Below are 16,311 nucleotides of genomic sequence, written 5' to 3'. Positions count from 1 at the left end.
AAAAAAAATGTAAAAAGAGAAAAGTATCACTGCACTTTCAAAAAGTATTTATGTACAATATAAAATAGATGGGTAATTTAAATATGTGAAGTAGAAATAATAAAATGGTAAGCAGTTCAAATGTCTGTGTCTAAAATGCATTTAGCATAAATTACAGTCCACTATGAAAAAACGTAAGTAGTCCACTTTTACCAAGTCTATCTAAATAATACTTGTTAACAAAATAGTTTTTGCTGATATTTAAGCAGAAATATTCTTGCTTGAAAATAGAATGCAATGTAAAACCATATTAATAAAATTTCACTAAACTCTATTCACATTCATATATTAGTTCAGAATGAGTTATGTATCATTCCAATTGATACCATTGTGTGAGCTTTTATGTGGTTTTAAAATTATGCCCATATTTTTATTGTAGCATTTTATACTTCTCAGATCAGAAAAATGGATCATAAAGTGCAATCATGCATCAGTAGAATATTTGTTAATAAAGACTTCATGTGTTACAAGAAAACCTTGCTCCTATTTTTTAATTGACCAGTTATCTACTAACGGATCTGTTAATTAGACCTCATTTGCTTTAAAGAACATGTGGCACTGATTTGATGATGGAACATTGTGTTCACTGGTTGTTTCTTTTTGCTCTTGATAAAGCATGAAAGAGCCAGCTTCATTTTATGTCTAAATGTTTATTAAGATGGTGATAGTGTCTATTTCCACAGGATAAGACAGCTTCAGTGGTGCACAATCAGTGGTGTAATTAGGGAATTTGTAAACCACAGGCATTGTCCAGAGCGATCATTTATAAGAGGCCTAACAGTGTCACATGGGTTCTATAAGGAGACAAATAGCCTTTTCATTGTAGAAGTAAATTGATTTTTCTAGCTATTCTGCATGGAAGAGTTTACCACTGTAAGCAACAGTTGCTCTAGAAAGTAAATTGCAATCACTTTAAAGCATCTTTTCTTTCATAAGATGCATTTGCTATATAATTTATAGCTTATTTTCCTTTTAATTTAGAATTCCTTCATCCACAGGAAAGCAGTTACATAATTACCATGATCAGACAGCTCCTTTTACTTTCTGGTCCCTGGTTTTCATGGTAACACCCTGACCTTTGTGAAAATGGACAGCACTGACATTTTGTCATCCTCATAAGAGAGGAATAGATGTATTTAGGGATGTCCAAACCTCATTACTTCATAGAAATAGAATGATAACTGGGATATCTGTATTATGTGCCATTTTGTGAAATATCAAAATATATTTGTCTAGTGGCAGACAAATGCAACCTGCTATCCTTGGATAACAACTTCAGAGGTCCCTCTCACTATTCAGATTATGAAGGTTCATCTTTTCCCTTCCCCAAATGTTATTTTCTTTTAACAGTGTCCTTATCTAAAAAGGTATATGCATCTTCTGGACACTTGATAATGGCAATGACATTTATCTATATAACTATATTTGTATCTTTCACTTATATGAACATTTGCTTGATGTTTTACGTGTGTACTGGGGATATAATAGATATGAGCAAAACCTAATCTATGCCTTCAATGTATAAATCTATGCATAATAATCAAGTACAGTAATTGATATTAATGAAGGATGTTGATAAGAAAACAATAATAATTAACATATATTTTGTTTTTACTATAACCTATTACTTGAGTTTAAGATCCTATGCATATGAAAGAAAAAATGGAAAGTAGGTATTATTTTTCTTACTTTACATATACCAAGAAACGAGATGTAGGCTGGATATCCTACCCAAGTCTCCCAGCTGACAGGCAATAGAGCTGAGGTTTGAATTTAGGCAGCCAGACCTATGCATTGATCTTTGCAAGTATATTTCAAAACTCAAAGTGCTTTACAGTTTATTGGACACTCTCCTATGCATTGTACCATTTTATCTTTAAATTCTTATTAAGTTTTTCCTTCCATCATTAGATAGCTTTTTAGCAATGTTTCTCTTACCTATTATCTTTAGTTTGAATAATATACTATTTTGTATAATATACTAATTTGCAGAGAAGGAAACTGAGTTTCAGACTTCCCTTTACCAAGATTATACAGCTAATACGTGGACTAGGTCCTCAGTCTATGTCAAATTTCTAATCTTGTGCTCTTAGAGTTCTTCCAGACTCTTTAAAAAGTTTTTCTAATTAAGAAATAACAATGGGCCATTACCAGCTACTAAGAAGCCTCAGTTTTAATAAGTTTCCATAATGCATAGTATAATTCTTGAAAGAGGTGAATGGCTTATATGTCTTGATCCCAGTCTTAAGCATATCTGCCTATTGGAAAGGCTCAAAAATGTCTGTTAAAATACATTGATATTGACTCTAGGTAGCATTTAATATATGGAGTCCTGCCATTTATTATTCCAAGAGTGCTTGCTAGTAATTAAAGAGGTAATGTATGTGTATATATATATAAATGTATTTGGATAAATCATAGGCACCATTTTTAAGAAAAAGTAGGCATGGATGCAAATATGTTACAGAATATTAAAAATTGTAGGAATTTGGAACTCTTAAATAGCTTTTTTGCTATATGTCTCTTGCCTATTATCTTTTTGTATAATAGTTGGAGTGTAATAATCAACTTATAAGTTCAAATTAGTTAATTATGCCCACATAAATCAGGTTTCAGATTTACTCTGCACTATTATTAAAAGAATACCAAACATGAAATGAATAAAAATGATAAGTTTAGGAATCGGTCCCTTTATCCCAAAAATGTTTTGAGGTTGATTATTTCTTTAGGAAATGATCTAGTTATAGCTTGATAATAAAATACTATAGGACCTTATGTGGTGTTTTGACCCTTGTAAATGCCCCTTTATTATTGCAGAAATAAACAACTGCCTGCCTTGTACTGTCCATATTCTCAGTCTAGTTCATATTCCTTTCTGCTAAAATTATAATGCAATTTGAGTCACTAGCAAGCTGAAAGATCTCTCTTCTTTTTGCTTATTTAGTTGTTTAAGAAATCTTTTCTATATGTGAGACTTGATGTAACTAATCAGTGACTGTTGTTCATTTATGTATTTTAGTGTCTGAGAAACATATGCAATAAATTAAGGGAGGGAGATTAGAAAAAAGCAAAAAAAGTATACTATTAATCTTCTTCCAAAGAGGTTAGTAGAAGATGATATTACTAATAGAGATCTATTGTGCTGTTTCCAGAAAATATTTTATTATAAACTCAAGTTAGAAAACCAAATTATGTGAAGATCATAACAAATCATGTTACTTGAACACTTAGCCAAATGGTACTTAAGTGACCTAAGCCAAGTCCCATTCACTGTCTGTTGGTGAGGCAACAAGAATAGAACCTGTGCTTATTTGTGACTGGTCTTTCAGCTTGTGTAGCAGGGAAAATATGAATGCCATGCAGAGAATGTTTTTCTATTTTGTTCTTTCATCTTACACTTTGTGTTCTATCGAATCCCTCAGAGACTATTCTTGTGCCATAGCAACACCTGCTGGGAGAGGGAAGTTGGAACAGCCACAACTGTTGCCTGCCAAACCTGTTTTCCTGATTGAATGGCACTGCATGTCCTCCATCCTCCAGTACCAAACCTTCAGAGTTGCTACCTCCAGGATCCTGCCTCTCCCCATATGTTTCAAATAACTAACAATACCATTCTAATAAGGTTTCCCAACTCTATGAAAAACAAGCATTGTGCATGTGTGTGTATGAATGTACATTTCCCCTTAGAGTATCCAGATGCAAATGCTGTGGTATTTTAACCTCATGTTTGTTTTCAATGTGGGCTTTCTTCCTGCTCTGTTGCTAGATCTGTAAAATATTGTCAATCCTATTTTGTTAGCATCTTTTGGTTTATTATGGGTGAGGTACTTACAAGTATGTGTTGGTGCAAAAATAAAAGGCAATTCTTATTTACAGAATATAATAAGAGATGTATTTATGCTAATTTATATCATGGACAGAAAGAGTAGGCATACCATCTGGTATGAAGGCATTTTTATAAACAAGTGCTTGTTTTATATGTAATTTACCCATAGGACTCTCAGTTATAAAGTTTTTACAAGATGAGTCCACATGGACATTCTATCATAGAACAAACAAGTCTTTCTTTAATTGCTAAATGAAGAAAGTCATAGAACAAACAAATTGCTCAATATACTACCAAACGATTCCATCTTTTAGAATATTATCTTTATCTCCTTGTGTCACTGCTATTACCAGGTCAAACTGTAGTAGGAATGTTAACATTATAGAAATATTTTTGTGTGAATTTTTTTAAATTAAAAATTGAGAACTAAAAAATGATCTTGAAATTTGTGCTTAATAATTAAGCTTTGGATAATCAAGAGGTAATCACTCACCAATAGTTTTCTTACTTTGATTGCTTAGTAACTCTGGTGTTCCATTATTCAAGAATTTGTTAAATTAGCTCATCACACAGTGTGGAAGCTACTGAAGAAATAGAAAGACTCGTGTGCTGACATTGGCATGCTTTAGTATATATGGAAGGAATTTTACACTTCAACATGGCTTTAATAGAATACATTGGACATCCTGTAATTCATAGACATGGATGCAGAAATCAGGAAAGACTACATATTTCAGAAAGCTTAAACTGAGCCTAAAGAATGGAGGAGAATCATTGAATGGTTATGGTAAGATCAAACCCATTTCTGTTTAGAAGGAAGAAAAGTGAGCTGTTGAGAATGAACCAATTGTGTTAAACAGATTGAAAGTCCTCCCTCAACTGAATAGAGAGCTTTCTGTAGAAATACTAAGATATATTAAGAATTGGCAGGTCAGATAGAAAACAAGCACTGTAATTTAGACCTTCAATACTAGAAAATGAGGAACTAATGTAAATATGCCAATGATAGACTGACATGATTTTTATGAAAGATCAGTTCAGAAATGGTAAGCATTGCTTTTTTTTTTTCTTTTTCTCTTTGGAGGCAAATATGAGCTAATAAGTGAGGGACCCTTAGCATTTTTCACCCCGAATATCTTCCCAGCTCACTTTATTTATGCTGTTTTCATTGATACATAATTATTAATCTGACTAAAAGTAGATCAAGTTTCTTATTCAAAAATTATTATCAACTTTTGGATCTGTATTAGATTTAACCTGAAGGAAATTCTTGAATTTGCCGTATATTATCATATGAATATTTTTCAATGGCTATTGAATGTGATCTTATAAATTAGGGGCATTAAGGCAATTAATCCCAATTTAGAGTGGAATGTTCAAATCAGCTGTGAGGTATGTGGTGATTAGAATATTTTCAATATTTATGTACGGAGATTTTAAAATAGAAGTTACAATAATGACATTTTGCTCTTTACACTGAGTAGGTTTTCTTAATTAAGAAAGGAATTAGTGGAGCTACAACAAGCATGCTGATAGTTTTATTTTATCCTACAGTCCGGTTATGAGATGTCATTACTGCTATTCCTTTGACAATCGTCGTAACTGCTAAGTATTTTAGTTTCATGTAAAATGACTTTTTGGCTTATCAAAACCTCAAACTCTGACTATACCCAAGTGTGTATCTCAGGCACCTAAAACTAACCTGAAAGATGCCAGCAAATAAGAGATTGAGAACTGCTGACAGACCCCGAGAAATCACCCACATGTGATGAAGTATCTTTTCTCCAAAACTAAAAAATCTGCAATGAGAATGTTTTTTACCTTGACATCTTGGTCAATAGATCACTAAGAATGAAATTCACAGTACAGGAAATTCAGGGTATAGTAAAATTTTTAAACCTATCTATGGTTTTTGAAGAAAACATACACATGCACAAATATGCATTAGATTTTGTTCATTTGGAGTGGTTATATCTACAAATTGATTATTTGCTTCTTCTTTTTTAAAAAAAATTGCTTATATCTGTCCAACATGTGAATTCTGGAACTTCAGCCTTTAATGGTCATTTGCATAAACCCATAATTTGTTTGAAATCTTATTTGTATTTTTAGTATAGATTTTCATTCCACTGTAACACACATATATATTACTACCAATTTTCCCCAAAATCCAAGTATAATTGGATTAGTGTCATACTTAGATTTCTTAAAGAATGAGTTCTGGTTGACTTGATGGGGAAAAATTCTACTTATTACTTAGCTTTTTAAAAATTACAATTTGTTTTAAACTACAATTTTGCTTTCATATTTACTATTAAAGTAAACTAGAAATGTTAATATATTTTACGTTATCTGTTTATTTTGTTGGTTCTTGGGAGTTGAACTCAAAGGTACATTACCACTAAACTACATCCCCTGTCCTGTTTATTTTTTTATTTTCAGACAGGTCTCACTAAGTTACCCAGATTTTCCTTGAACTTGAGATCCTCCTAACTCATCCTCCTAAGTAGCTGAGATTACTGGTGTGCTCCACCTTACCTGGAAAACGCCAATATATTTTATATCAATAACTGAATAAGCATATTCTCCTGTCTTTGTTTAGCATGGTGGTATTTTCTCACATAGTTCAAATAAATTAAGCTTCCCCAACATTTTTTCAGTAAGGAAAATGAAACAGTCATTTTCCAAGTAAAGACTAAAGATTTAATTTTCTCAGCTTTCTTCTCAATGACGAAATGAAAATATTTTCCTTCTCTTTGCTTGTTCTATTTTACAGTCTGCAATACAATGGAAAAGTTGACAGAAAACCAATTTGTTCAAATTGCCTATTTTTTATGTTTGGAAGGAGAAACTGGTTTAATATCATGTTTTTCAAGTTTCTCTGATTGCAGGACCTCCTACAGTAACATTTCAGACAAGAAAAATCAAAGCAAGGGCTATCTAGACTATATGTCAGAAAAAAATACCTATATTTTTATTTGATGGGACTTTTTTCTAGCAAGGACATTATGAGGAAGTGTGGACCTCATGAGGTGAAGACATTTCACATTTGTGCTTAATTTGGTAATGTTTTCATTGTGAGACAACATTTTAAAAATAAAAACCTAAACCATTCTTAGTAAAATTAAATGGCATGTCCTCAAATGGCCTTTTCCTCCTTTTTTAAAAAATTCATTTCAGAACTTGTCTATACACATCTTGAAGTGAAAGAAGATGTAAAAAGACACTGAAAGAGTCCTCTTCTGACTCTGCTCTCTCACACCCCACAAATCTCAAGAGCTGAACCACAAATCTAACTTAGTAGTATATTTCATGACTCTGCCACTTACTTGCATTATTAATTGGAGAATTATTATATTGTAATATTGTCACTTTTGTTCTAAATGGCGTATAATGTTTATTTATTGTGTTTACTTCTGGTATCCTAATATATTTACAGCTGTTTCTCTTTATAGCTTTTTACCCTTTACTTTCCCTCTCCCTTTTTCCCCACTTAGTGATTTCATACTTATCTGTGCCAGGCAGTACAGCCAGGCACCAGGGTTATGCACTAAAGTAAGACCCTCAAGGGGCTGTCTTGCCAGACAGAGATACATGGGAGAAAATACAGAGGAGGGCCGCAGATGCAGGTTAAAGCATTATACAACTCTTACTGTAACTTGGTAAGCACTGTGAATGACTAGGTCAGCCTAGGGGAGGGCAGTTTCCACAGTAGTAGGGACATTTTAACTTGGTTTCCACGCTTGGGAGACTGGGAGGCAGCAAGGGCCAGAACTACTTTTTCATGAGCACTGGATTAACTAGGCAGTGAAACTTGGAAGTCAATGAGTGTTATTAGGAATGAGCCACGGAGGAGGAGCATCTCTGACACTTGATCCTCAGAATATCATTTCCAGATGGATATATTTGTGTAACTAAACAATGAAGTTTTTATTAAACAAGTTTTGGGAAATAGATCAGGTTAATATTTAAGGTTTCTCTGTACTTCTTGGAGCCCAAAATATGCCAATATGCATTGCGCATATTGTAGAAATTGAAAAATGAAGGAAAATATATAAAGAAAATAAAATTTATCAATAATACTGCATTTAAATAAAACTATCAGTGTTTTGGTACAGTTTCTTCTAGAATTCTTTTCCTCTAGATATTTTCCCATGTATATCTCCTTATCTTTCCAGAGTCAGTGCCCAGCTACCTTACTGTACTAATTTATATATTAGGTACAGATTTTTCTTTTTTTTCTTTTTTTTTTATTGGTTGTTCAAAATATTACAAAGCTCTTGACATATCAGATTTTTCTACTAAGTTCCTATTATGTGAGAGATGGTATGCTAAATGCTGATAATATAAAGATGAAGGATAAATATTCTCTCCTTCATGAAGCTCCCTGCTAACATTCACTGGTATATTTTCTTTAAAATCTTTCTACTATATAGATATTTGAGATTTAGAATATGATGTTATGGGATACATATAGATAGTGAAGTGGTTATTACAGTGAAGCAAATTAACATGTCTGTTATCTTACAAACTGTGTGTGTTTGTGTGTGTACATTTGTATGTGTAGAAGAGGACGGGGAAACAGCTAAAACTTGCTTATATAACATGTAAGAATTATATACTGCTGTTCATACTGCAGGAAAACATATTTTGCTCAATATTAGTAGTTATAGCTATTCATACTATTCACTAATATAAGCATCTTTATCAATAAATATAAGTCTATTACATCATCATTTAAAAAGGCTCTGTCATATTCTATTATGTAACTGTTCCATGAATTGTTTAAGAAATCCATTAGGCTGTTTTCAGAGGGTTTTATTATTATTAAAGCAGTGTTATGATGAGCATTCTCACAGAGGTTTGTAGTCTTCATAGTGACATGGACAAAATTGCATTTATGATGATAAAGTTTATGAGAGGGTAGCAGGAGACCTAGAAGAATGAGACTGGTGACAGATACTACTTAGGGGATTGTCACAAGAAAGAAAAATAATTTCTACTGAGAAATCTGCTCTTGTACATGAAAAATAGGCAGGTATGACAATATACATTTTTTAAAATAAAGAAATAGTTTGATGTCTGTTTGGAAGTGGTGGACAAGAGTATATGTTGAAACAAAGAAAACTATGCTTTTTAATCAGCAAATGTGATGTGTTGACAATTAACTGTTAACAAGTTAAGAAATAAATGGTGATTTATTTTGAAGATTTGAAAGACTTAAGGAATATAAAAAATAGAGTGCAATCATAGGCTGGAAGAAGCTTGAGGTGAAACTTAAAATATGTATTATCAACACAAAAATCAGATAAAAATCCATGAGACCATGAACATTTGTAAGATCTCCCAATGGGAAAGTTAGGATAATAATGAAGAGTTTAGTGTAGAATTTTAGCAAGTAGAAAATTTATTGTGTATAGGGAGGAAAAAAGCCTATTAAAACCTTTGGTAAATTTTAAGTTCTTTTGACCAAGAGAGTTGTTCAAAAGAAAGTTATGGAGAAAGGTTTAACTTTGATTTGAAGATTTAAAGTCTTATAGAAGAAATATTAAAGCATCTTTTAGTTAGGTTTGCTATTCAGTAAAACCTGTGCTAATTTGTTAATTTGTACAAAATTCTGCATATTAGTTATGAAGATTTAAACTGAGGCATAAATTTCTGTGACTTTAATTAGGGGAAAAATTATCTAAATAAATGAATCACAAAAAAATTGCAAAGGGAATTTTTGAACTATTTACATGAAAATCTTTTAAAATTTAAAACTAGTTGAGAATAGATTTTTGTTGTTTTTATTATGCTTAAATATTCATCTTATTGTCAGGAAATAATTATTTCCAAATGCCATCATTTCTCTCATGACCATTTTAATAATTTATTCCAATAATCATAACATCAGTAAATTTGAGGCTCATGCCCAGAGTGCAAATTCATAGTTCCAAAACTGGATAAATCAATACTGAGAGTAGTTATTCTTGGCCAATGGTCATGTGACTTGCTTTTGGAACTGATGTAGATTAAAAATTTCAAGAGCTAACACTGTTTAAAAGTCTTTTAATTTATAATATCCTTTTCATTTAATTTCTAGAAATTTATCAACATTTGGGTATTTATGTAGGTTGGTATATAAAATAGATAGTTTTCCAGAATATGTGTCAAATATTCCCTCACATTTCTGTATTGATCCTCTTTTATTGTCCCTAAGAAAATCACCAAGAAATGGACAAGGATTTTTTCCAATGCTAACTTTTAAGTTGTTAATTCCAGACACCATCATTTCTTGGAGCCTACTTCAGGAGTCATCTCTACTTGGTTATCTGCTCTGAATTGAACTGGATTTGTGTTCTGTTCAAATCAAACTATTTATGATCTCTTATTCTCAATATTCTCATTTATTAAGTTATAAAATAAAATATTTTGTCTTTAAGACTATTAAGGGAATTAGACAAACATGTAAAATATCTATCTGTGCCTAGAATATAATACGGGCATAATAAATGTAACAATCATAAAGGATGAATAGATACTGTGGTTCCATCCCAAACATATTACTACAAAATGCTGCTTAGATTTGCATAATTGCTTTGGGTTCACTTTAAAAAGAACGAATTATTTAACTAAATCACTAATTATTTATATCTATAAAATTATAAGTTTTAAGAAATCATTTAAGTTTTTAAAATGTGACCATTTATAAACATTTTTTAATGTCAGTTTGTACAATGTATATTATATATCTCCTTTAAGGAGATAGTAGTTACTGTTTCCAAATTTCTAAATTCTAAGGTGCTATGCATCCTGTAACTAGTTTTTCTTATCTTGAAATAAATGAGAGATTTAAATGAAAATATTTCAATAGTAAGATAACTTTGGTATTCCTTTAGACTTGTATGTAGTTTTTGGTATAAGTTGGAAAATAACTGTAAGCCTATTTTTTTGTTTGTTTGTTCTGTTTTGTCTCTATCTGTAATCTGCAGCAAAGTAATACTAGATAGGAGAATGAAATGCTTTTCTTTTAATGCATATGCTACATAATTTCCAAAAAGAAGCATATAACATAAATTAGAAGGACGAAATTATTCACGTTTCGAGTTATTCTTATTTCTAGCATTCTATTTTGCTCATGATTTTTGATGGATAATATTATATAAACCTACATGAATGTATATACAAATATATAAAAAATTTAAAAATCTTCTAATGAAATAAGTGATAATAGAAAAATCATTATGTAGTACTTCCCTCATATTATTTCATATTTTTCACTAAGTCTTAACATGCATATACTGCAACACAGCAATTTCCAATAAAATAAATTTAATTTTCCCTAAATATGTTCAGCAATGTTAGAAATTAACTTTTAAAAAATTCTGATTTTTTTATTCTTTCAGATATATTTTGAAAACTTATTTAAAATTAGTTTCATAGAAATACTGGCAATATAATGGCAAATTATTCATATTCACATGAATTTGTAATATTTTAAAGTAGCATCATATGAAATTCAAATGTTAAAAAATGAAAATTCTAAAGTGGTACATATGATGGATTATTAAAGAGTAAGAATATGATCTATTCAGTTCCATTCCTTTTCCACAGCAAAAAAAAATATATATATATATATATATTGTTAATCTTAGCAACAGTTTTTAAACCAGAGTCAAAACTTCTGATTTTATATTCCAGATTCCTCTTTTTCATTTTGCTAGGATTTGCACTTATGTTGATTCCCAAATCTAGGCAGGTCAATCCTACCCTGAGTAAGCAGGATCACTCTTCTATGAAAAATAGATATAAAATACCCAGCTAATGACTGATAGTGAAAGTCATTGAGTGAATTTATTTTCTTATCCTGACCATTTTCCAACTTACTACCTTATTTATTGTGGTAATGTCTTAATCCTTCTTTTGGGGAATGTTAAACAAAAATAATTTAGAATCATTTTAAGTGAGGGTGTTCCATTATTCCAACGCTCTCTCTATTGTTTGTGACCCGAATTGTCACATTTCTTCAACAAGCAAAAATTGTTTCCTTATTATTTTCTGTGCCTGAATATGTTTTACAAGTTTATACTAACCTTGAAAAATTTTCTTTTTCCCATTTCAAGTTCCACCCAATCTGACTGTTCCACAGGAAAAATCACCTTTGGTCACCAGAGAAGGAGACACAATAGAACTGCAATGTCAAGTCACTGGAAAACCTAAACCCATCATCCTTTGGTCTAGAGCAGATAAAGAAGTTGCAATGCCTGATGGGTCAATGCAAATGGAGAGTTATGATGGAACACTGAGGATTGTGAATGTGTCTAGGGAAATGTCAGGAATGTACAGATGTCAGACCAGCCAGTACAATGGATTCAATGTGAAGCCAAGAGAAGCCTTGGTGCAGCTCATTGTTCAGTGTAAGTACTTTCCCTTTCTATGTGTTTCCGTTTGGGTATAAGGGAAGAAATGATACTGTCAGTCTATGGGTAAAAGGAAGTGAGCTTTGAAATTAGATTAGGAACAAATATTTCTACCTCATTGCTACCAATTTTGTAGTGTTCCCTTAATATGCTTACTAGTTAGCTATTAGAAAAGAGTTGTAATTTTTGTGTATGTGATGATTGCAATGGTATTATGTGGTCAGTTGTTGCCAAAGGATCACAAAACTATTGGTGCTGGGTATACTGGTACATACCTGTAATCCCTACAGTTTGGGAGGCTGAAGCCTCCCATGTGGGCTTTATATTTCCTCATAAGAGAATCACAAGTTCACACCCAGCCTCAGCAACTTATTGAGGCCCTAAGCAATTCAGCAAAACCCTGTCTCTAAATAAATATATTTAAAAAGGATTGGAGATGTGACTCAGCTGTTAAACACCCCTGGGTTCAATCCCTGGTACCAAACAAAAAACAAATATTAAAAAAAAACAAACACCAGATGCAATGAGGCAATGTGAAGACTGAAAATAATGGCTAATTTGGGTTATGACACTCATGTTTTCACAGTTTATGTTTCTACTTCAGGCAATTGAATGTCCTTTGCCCGAATTATCCTCTTATTTTAAGGAGTCCCTTACCTTAAATTATGGAGACCTAATCATTGAAATGCTTTGTTTGCACATCAGAAGTTGTAACAGTAGATTACATAATTACCTGGGAATATGGAGATAATTCAGGCAGCTCTTAGGTGCTAAATCTCTGCTTGATTTAACCTAACAAGTGTTTAATTGTAAAGTTGAATAAGATAATTTTTAAACTGTTTTGATTGAAATCTCAATTACAGTTCTGGCAAAAATATGGTAGACATGTGGGCTTTATGTTTCCTCTTAAGAGAAACTAAAATCCATAAATTTAAGAGCTAACAAAAATATAGTGATGTTACCTTTATTACTGGTGTTGACAAAATGTCAAATTCAGCACAAGATATTAAAATTCAATCCTACAATAGTGGATGATAGGAGTCACTGCACATTTGCCTCTATTGTGTCAGGGATGAAACTGATAAAAGACACTAAGAGACACAGGCAAAGTTTAGTTCTTTTAATGTAGGTAAAGAGGTATAACTTTTCTGTATCCCAAATGGACTTTATAGAGCAGGGGTATAAACCAGCAGCATTCCTCTGAGAGGCAAGCCTCACTGCCTTGCCCACAAAGGTGACCTTTCCAGCTCCAGGTGAGGATGTCATCAAGTCCTTCAGGACACTCCCTTTTATGTCCTTCCAACTCTTCTGAAGAATATGGACATTTGTCTAAGTATTTGCCAAGTACAAACAACTGGTAACCATCCTAGAATATTCCTGAGTGAATCAGAGGTTCATGATCCAGGACTGTGATCCCTGCCAAAATGACCAGAATCCAGGCCTACCTAAGAACAACTGATTCTTGCCAAACTAATAATGCAGGAATCCTGTAATGCTTTATAAATGAAAAACATTTTATAGTAATTTTTTAAATATGAAAATGATATGCTTCAACTAATTTGGATAGCTATAACATATGTAAGAAATATTGATACGAGAAATAAAAGTTATTTTATACATACATTCACATACATGTGCATGAATACTTACATGTGTGTTTATATCATCCTCAGAAATTAGTTCCATCATGATAGCTCACAGGCTATGTTTTACATATTTTGTATTCCCAGGATAATATATTTTACATTATAGCTCTTCAGTCAGCTTGTTGAGCAGAGGTATGTTTAGATAAAAAGCAAAATAAGATTATCATATATATGTGTGTGTGTATACAAATATATACATATAAAATGCATATGTAAATAAATAAAATTTGCTTCTTGCATATTTTTTAAATGTGTTTTCTGTGTATCTGAGAACTTCTCACATGCAGTTTGATGTGTAAGAGCCCAAGTGTATTGAGGAAGAATATGTCAAATTATTTTTACTCTTGCTGGGTGCAGTAGTGCCCACCTGTAACCCCAGCAACTTGGGAGGTTGAGACAAGAAGATCACAATTTCAAAGTCAACTTTAGCAACAAGGTCAGAGGCAACTTTGTGAGACCCTGTCTCAAAATAAAACAAAATAAATAAAAAGAACTGGAAATGTGGCTTAGTGCTAAAGAACTCCAGGTTCAATCCCTAGTAGCAAAAAAAAAAAAAAAAAAAAAAAAAAGAAAGAAAGAAAAAAAAAGAGAAAGAAAGAAAGAAAAAATATTAAATTATTGTAACTCTTAAGAAAACTTTTTTAAGGACTTGAACTCTAAACTATAGTTCAGGATTTGCTGTCTTGAAAAGTTAATTACACTGGTAAATTCTAGAACTATTTTACACACAAATGCACATCTATAATTTTATAAATAAAAAGAAAATTAAAGACAGGTTGAAAACTAATGTAGCTGTTATATATTCCCTATTAGACAAATTATGGAGCAGCTTTCTATACTACCGAGATGTATATAATCAACCTATTGAACTAACATAACTACTATTTGGATTTTTTAAAAAGGAAAATTGTTCTGGAAATATATGTGTTACTAGAGACTAATATAAAGCTAATATTTAAAAAAAAAACTTTAATAATAGCAAAAACAAGAGGGCAATTTGCCATATGCACACAGGAAAATGTTGAACCCTACCCAAAGGAATTCATAGAAAAAGTACATAGAAAAAATATTAATTTATAAATAGAGCAGTAAAATGGCTTTCTGCCCTGAATCCTGGAAAGCCCTACTTAACTAGCTGGGTTTCTTATTTTCCTTAATAAATCAGTCCATCTGTTCTCAGTCCATTTCTTCTCATTATAAACATGATAATTCAATGTTGTCTCTCAGGCTAGACTCCTATAGCTCTTTTCCTGTTTAGGACCATTCTTCAAGTCTTTTTTACCATGTAAGTCCTGTTAAGCATCACCTCTTTAGAATGCCTCTCAGTGACTATTGTTAAGGTCTTTCCTTGACAGTTCTGTAAACACTGCCTGCTGTTAGTCTGTGCAGGACAATTTACAACCTCAAAGAATTGCTGGTAGGTAGAGCACTTGCTTAGTGTGCACAGACCCTTGGTTGAATCCCCAGCACTGTGAAAGATCAACAACAGCGACAATAAAAACAACCTAGAATTTCAAAGAGAAACTTCATTTTGAACACACACATCAGATGATATATTTCTTTCAAAATTATTGGTTTTTATTTCACTCTCGCCTTCTGTAGAGCTCTCCTGGAATATTTATTGTCTATAGAGTTAGTTTGAGCAACACAAATAAATACTTCCAAACACTTCTTGTACAATGTTTACACTAAAGTTATCATTTTCTAATTGAATACACTTCTTTCACCAAAATGACTTGATTCTAATGGCCTCTGGTTCCATTCCATAAAATGAATTACCCTGGTGGGATAATCAAAAACTATGCCAGAAACATTCATGTTAAGTTCAAAGTATTTTCAAAGTGTGCCAAGGGATGATTGCATCAAGACTGTACACTCAGTGACACTGTAATGATAACTTTGAAGGGAGCATTCACTTAGGGGATTTTCTTTGACCAATAGAACCTTAGTTTTACCACTTATTACAACATATTTGCCTAGTGTGCAAGTATCTTAATGTCTGAACATGAAAAAATGTTTCTGTTTTTCAATTAGTATTTAAGATTAAAATACTTTTGTAAAGCAATGGAGACATTGCTTATTAAATAGTACATAATGGACATCACTATTATCATCATGACTAGAATTTCAATACCTAATTTCCAGTATCATTTAACCAAAACATTCATATTCTGACTTGCAAATTATTTATTATATACCATATGTCTTAATTCATTCAGGCTGCTATAACAAATATAGCCTAAACTGGGCAGCCTACAAACAACAGAAATTTATTACACTTCTGAAGCTAGGAAGTCCAAGATCAAGAGCAAGCATACTCTGTTTCCCAGCTTGCTGTCTAGCTAATGACTCGCATGATGGAAAGGGCTTTCTACCTCTATGGGCTATCTTTAAGAAC

The 16,311-nt window shown here is 32.0% G+C and overlaps 1 protein-coding gene across 2 annotated transcripts in view; it reads left to right on the top strand.

Annotated features, from left to right (window-relative positions):
* Mdga2 (MAM domain containing glycosylphosphatidylinositol anchor 2) overlaps positions 1–16,311 on the top strand; it is a 758,737-nt gene that overhangs the window by 565,133 nt on the left and 177,293 nt on the right. For both annotated transcript variants that reach the window (XM_076848261.2, XM_076848262.2), the window contains exon 8: positions 11,971–12,264. In XM_076848261.2, the coding sequence (XP_076704376.1) occupies positions 11,971–12,264 (294 nt within the window). The remainder of the gene's footprint in view (positions 1–11,970; positions 12,265–16,311) is intronic.

Source organism: Callospermophilus lateralis, chromosome 3 (assembly GCF_048772815.1).
Source record: "Callospermophilus lateralis isolate mCalLat2 chromosome 3, mCalLat2.hap1, whole genome shotgun sequence".
Taxonomy (NCBI): domain Eukaryota; kingdom Metazoa; phylum Chordata; class Mammalia; order Rodentia; family Sciuridae; genus Callospermophilus; species Callospermophilus lateralis.
The sequence above is the reverse complement of the archived record's forward strand: the minus strand, read 5'-3'. Positions and strand labels throughout refer to the sequence as shown.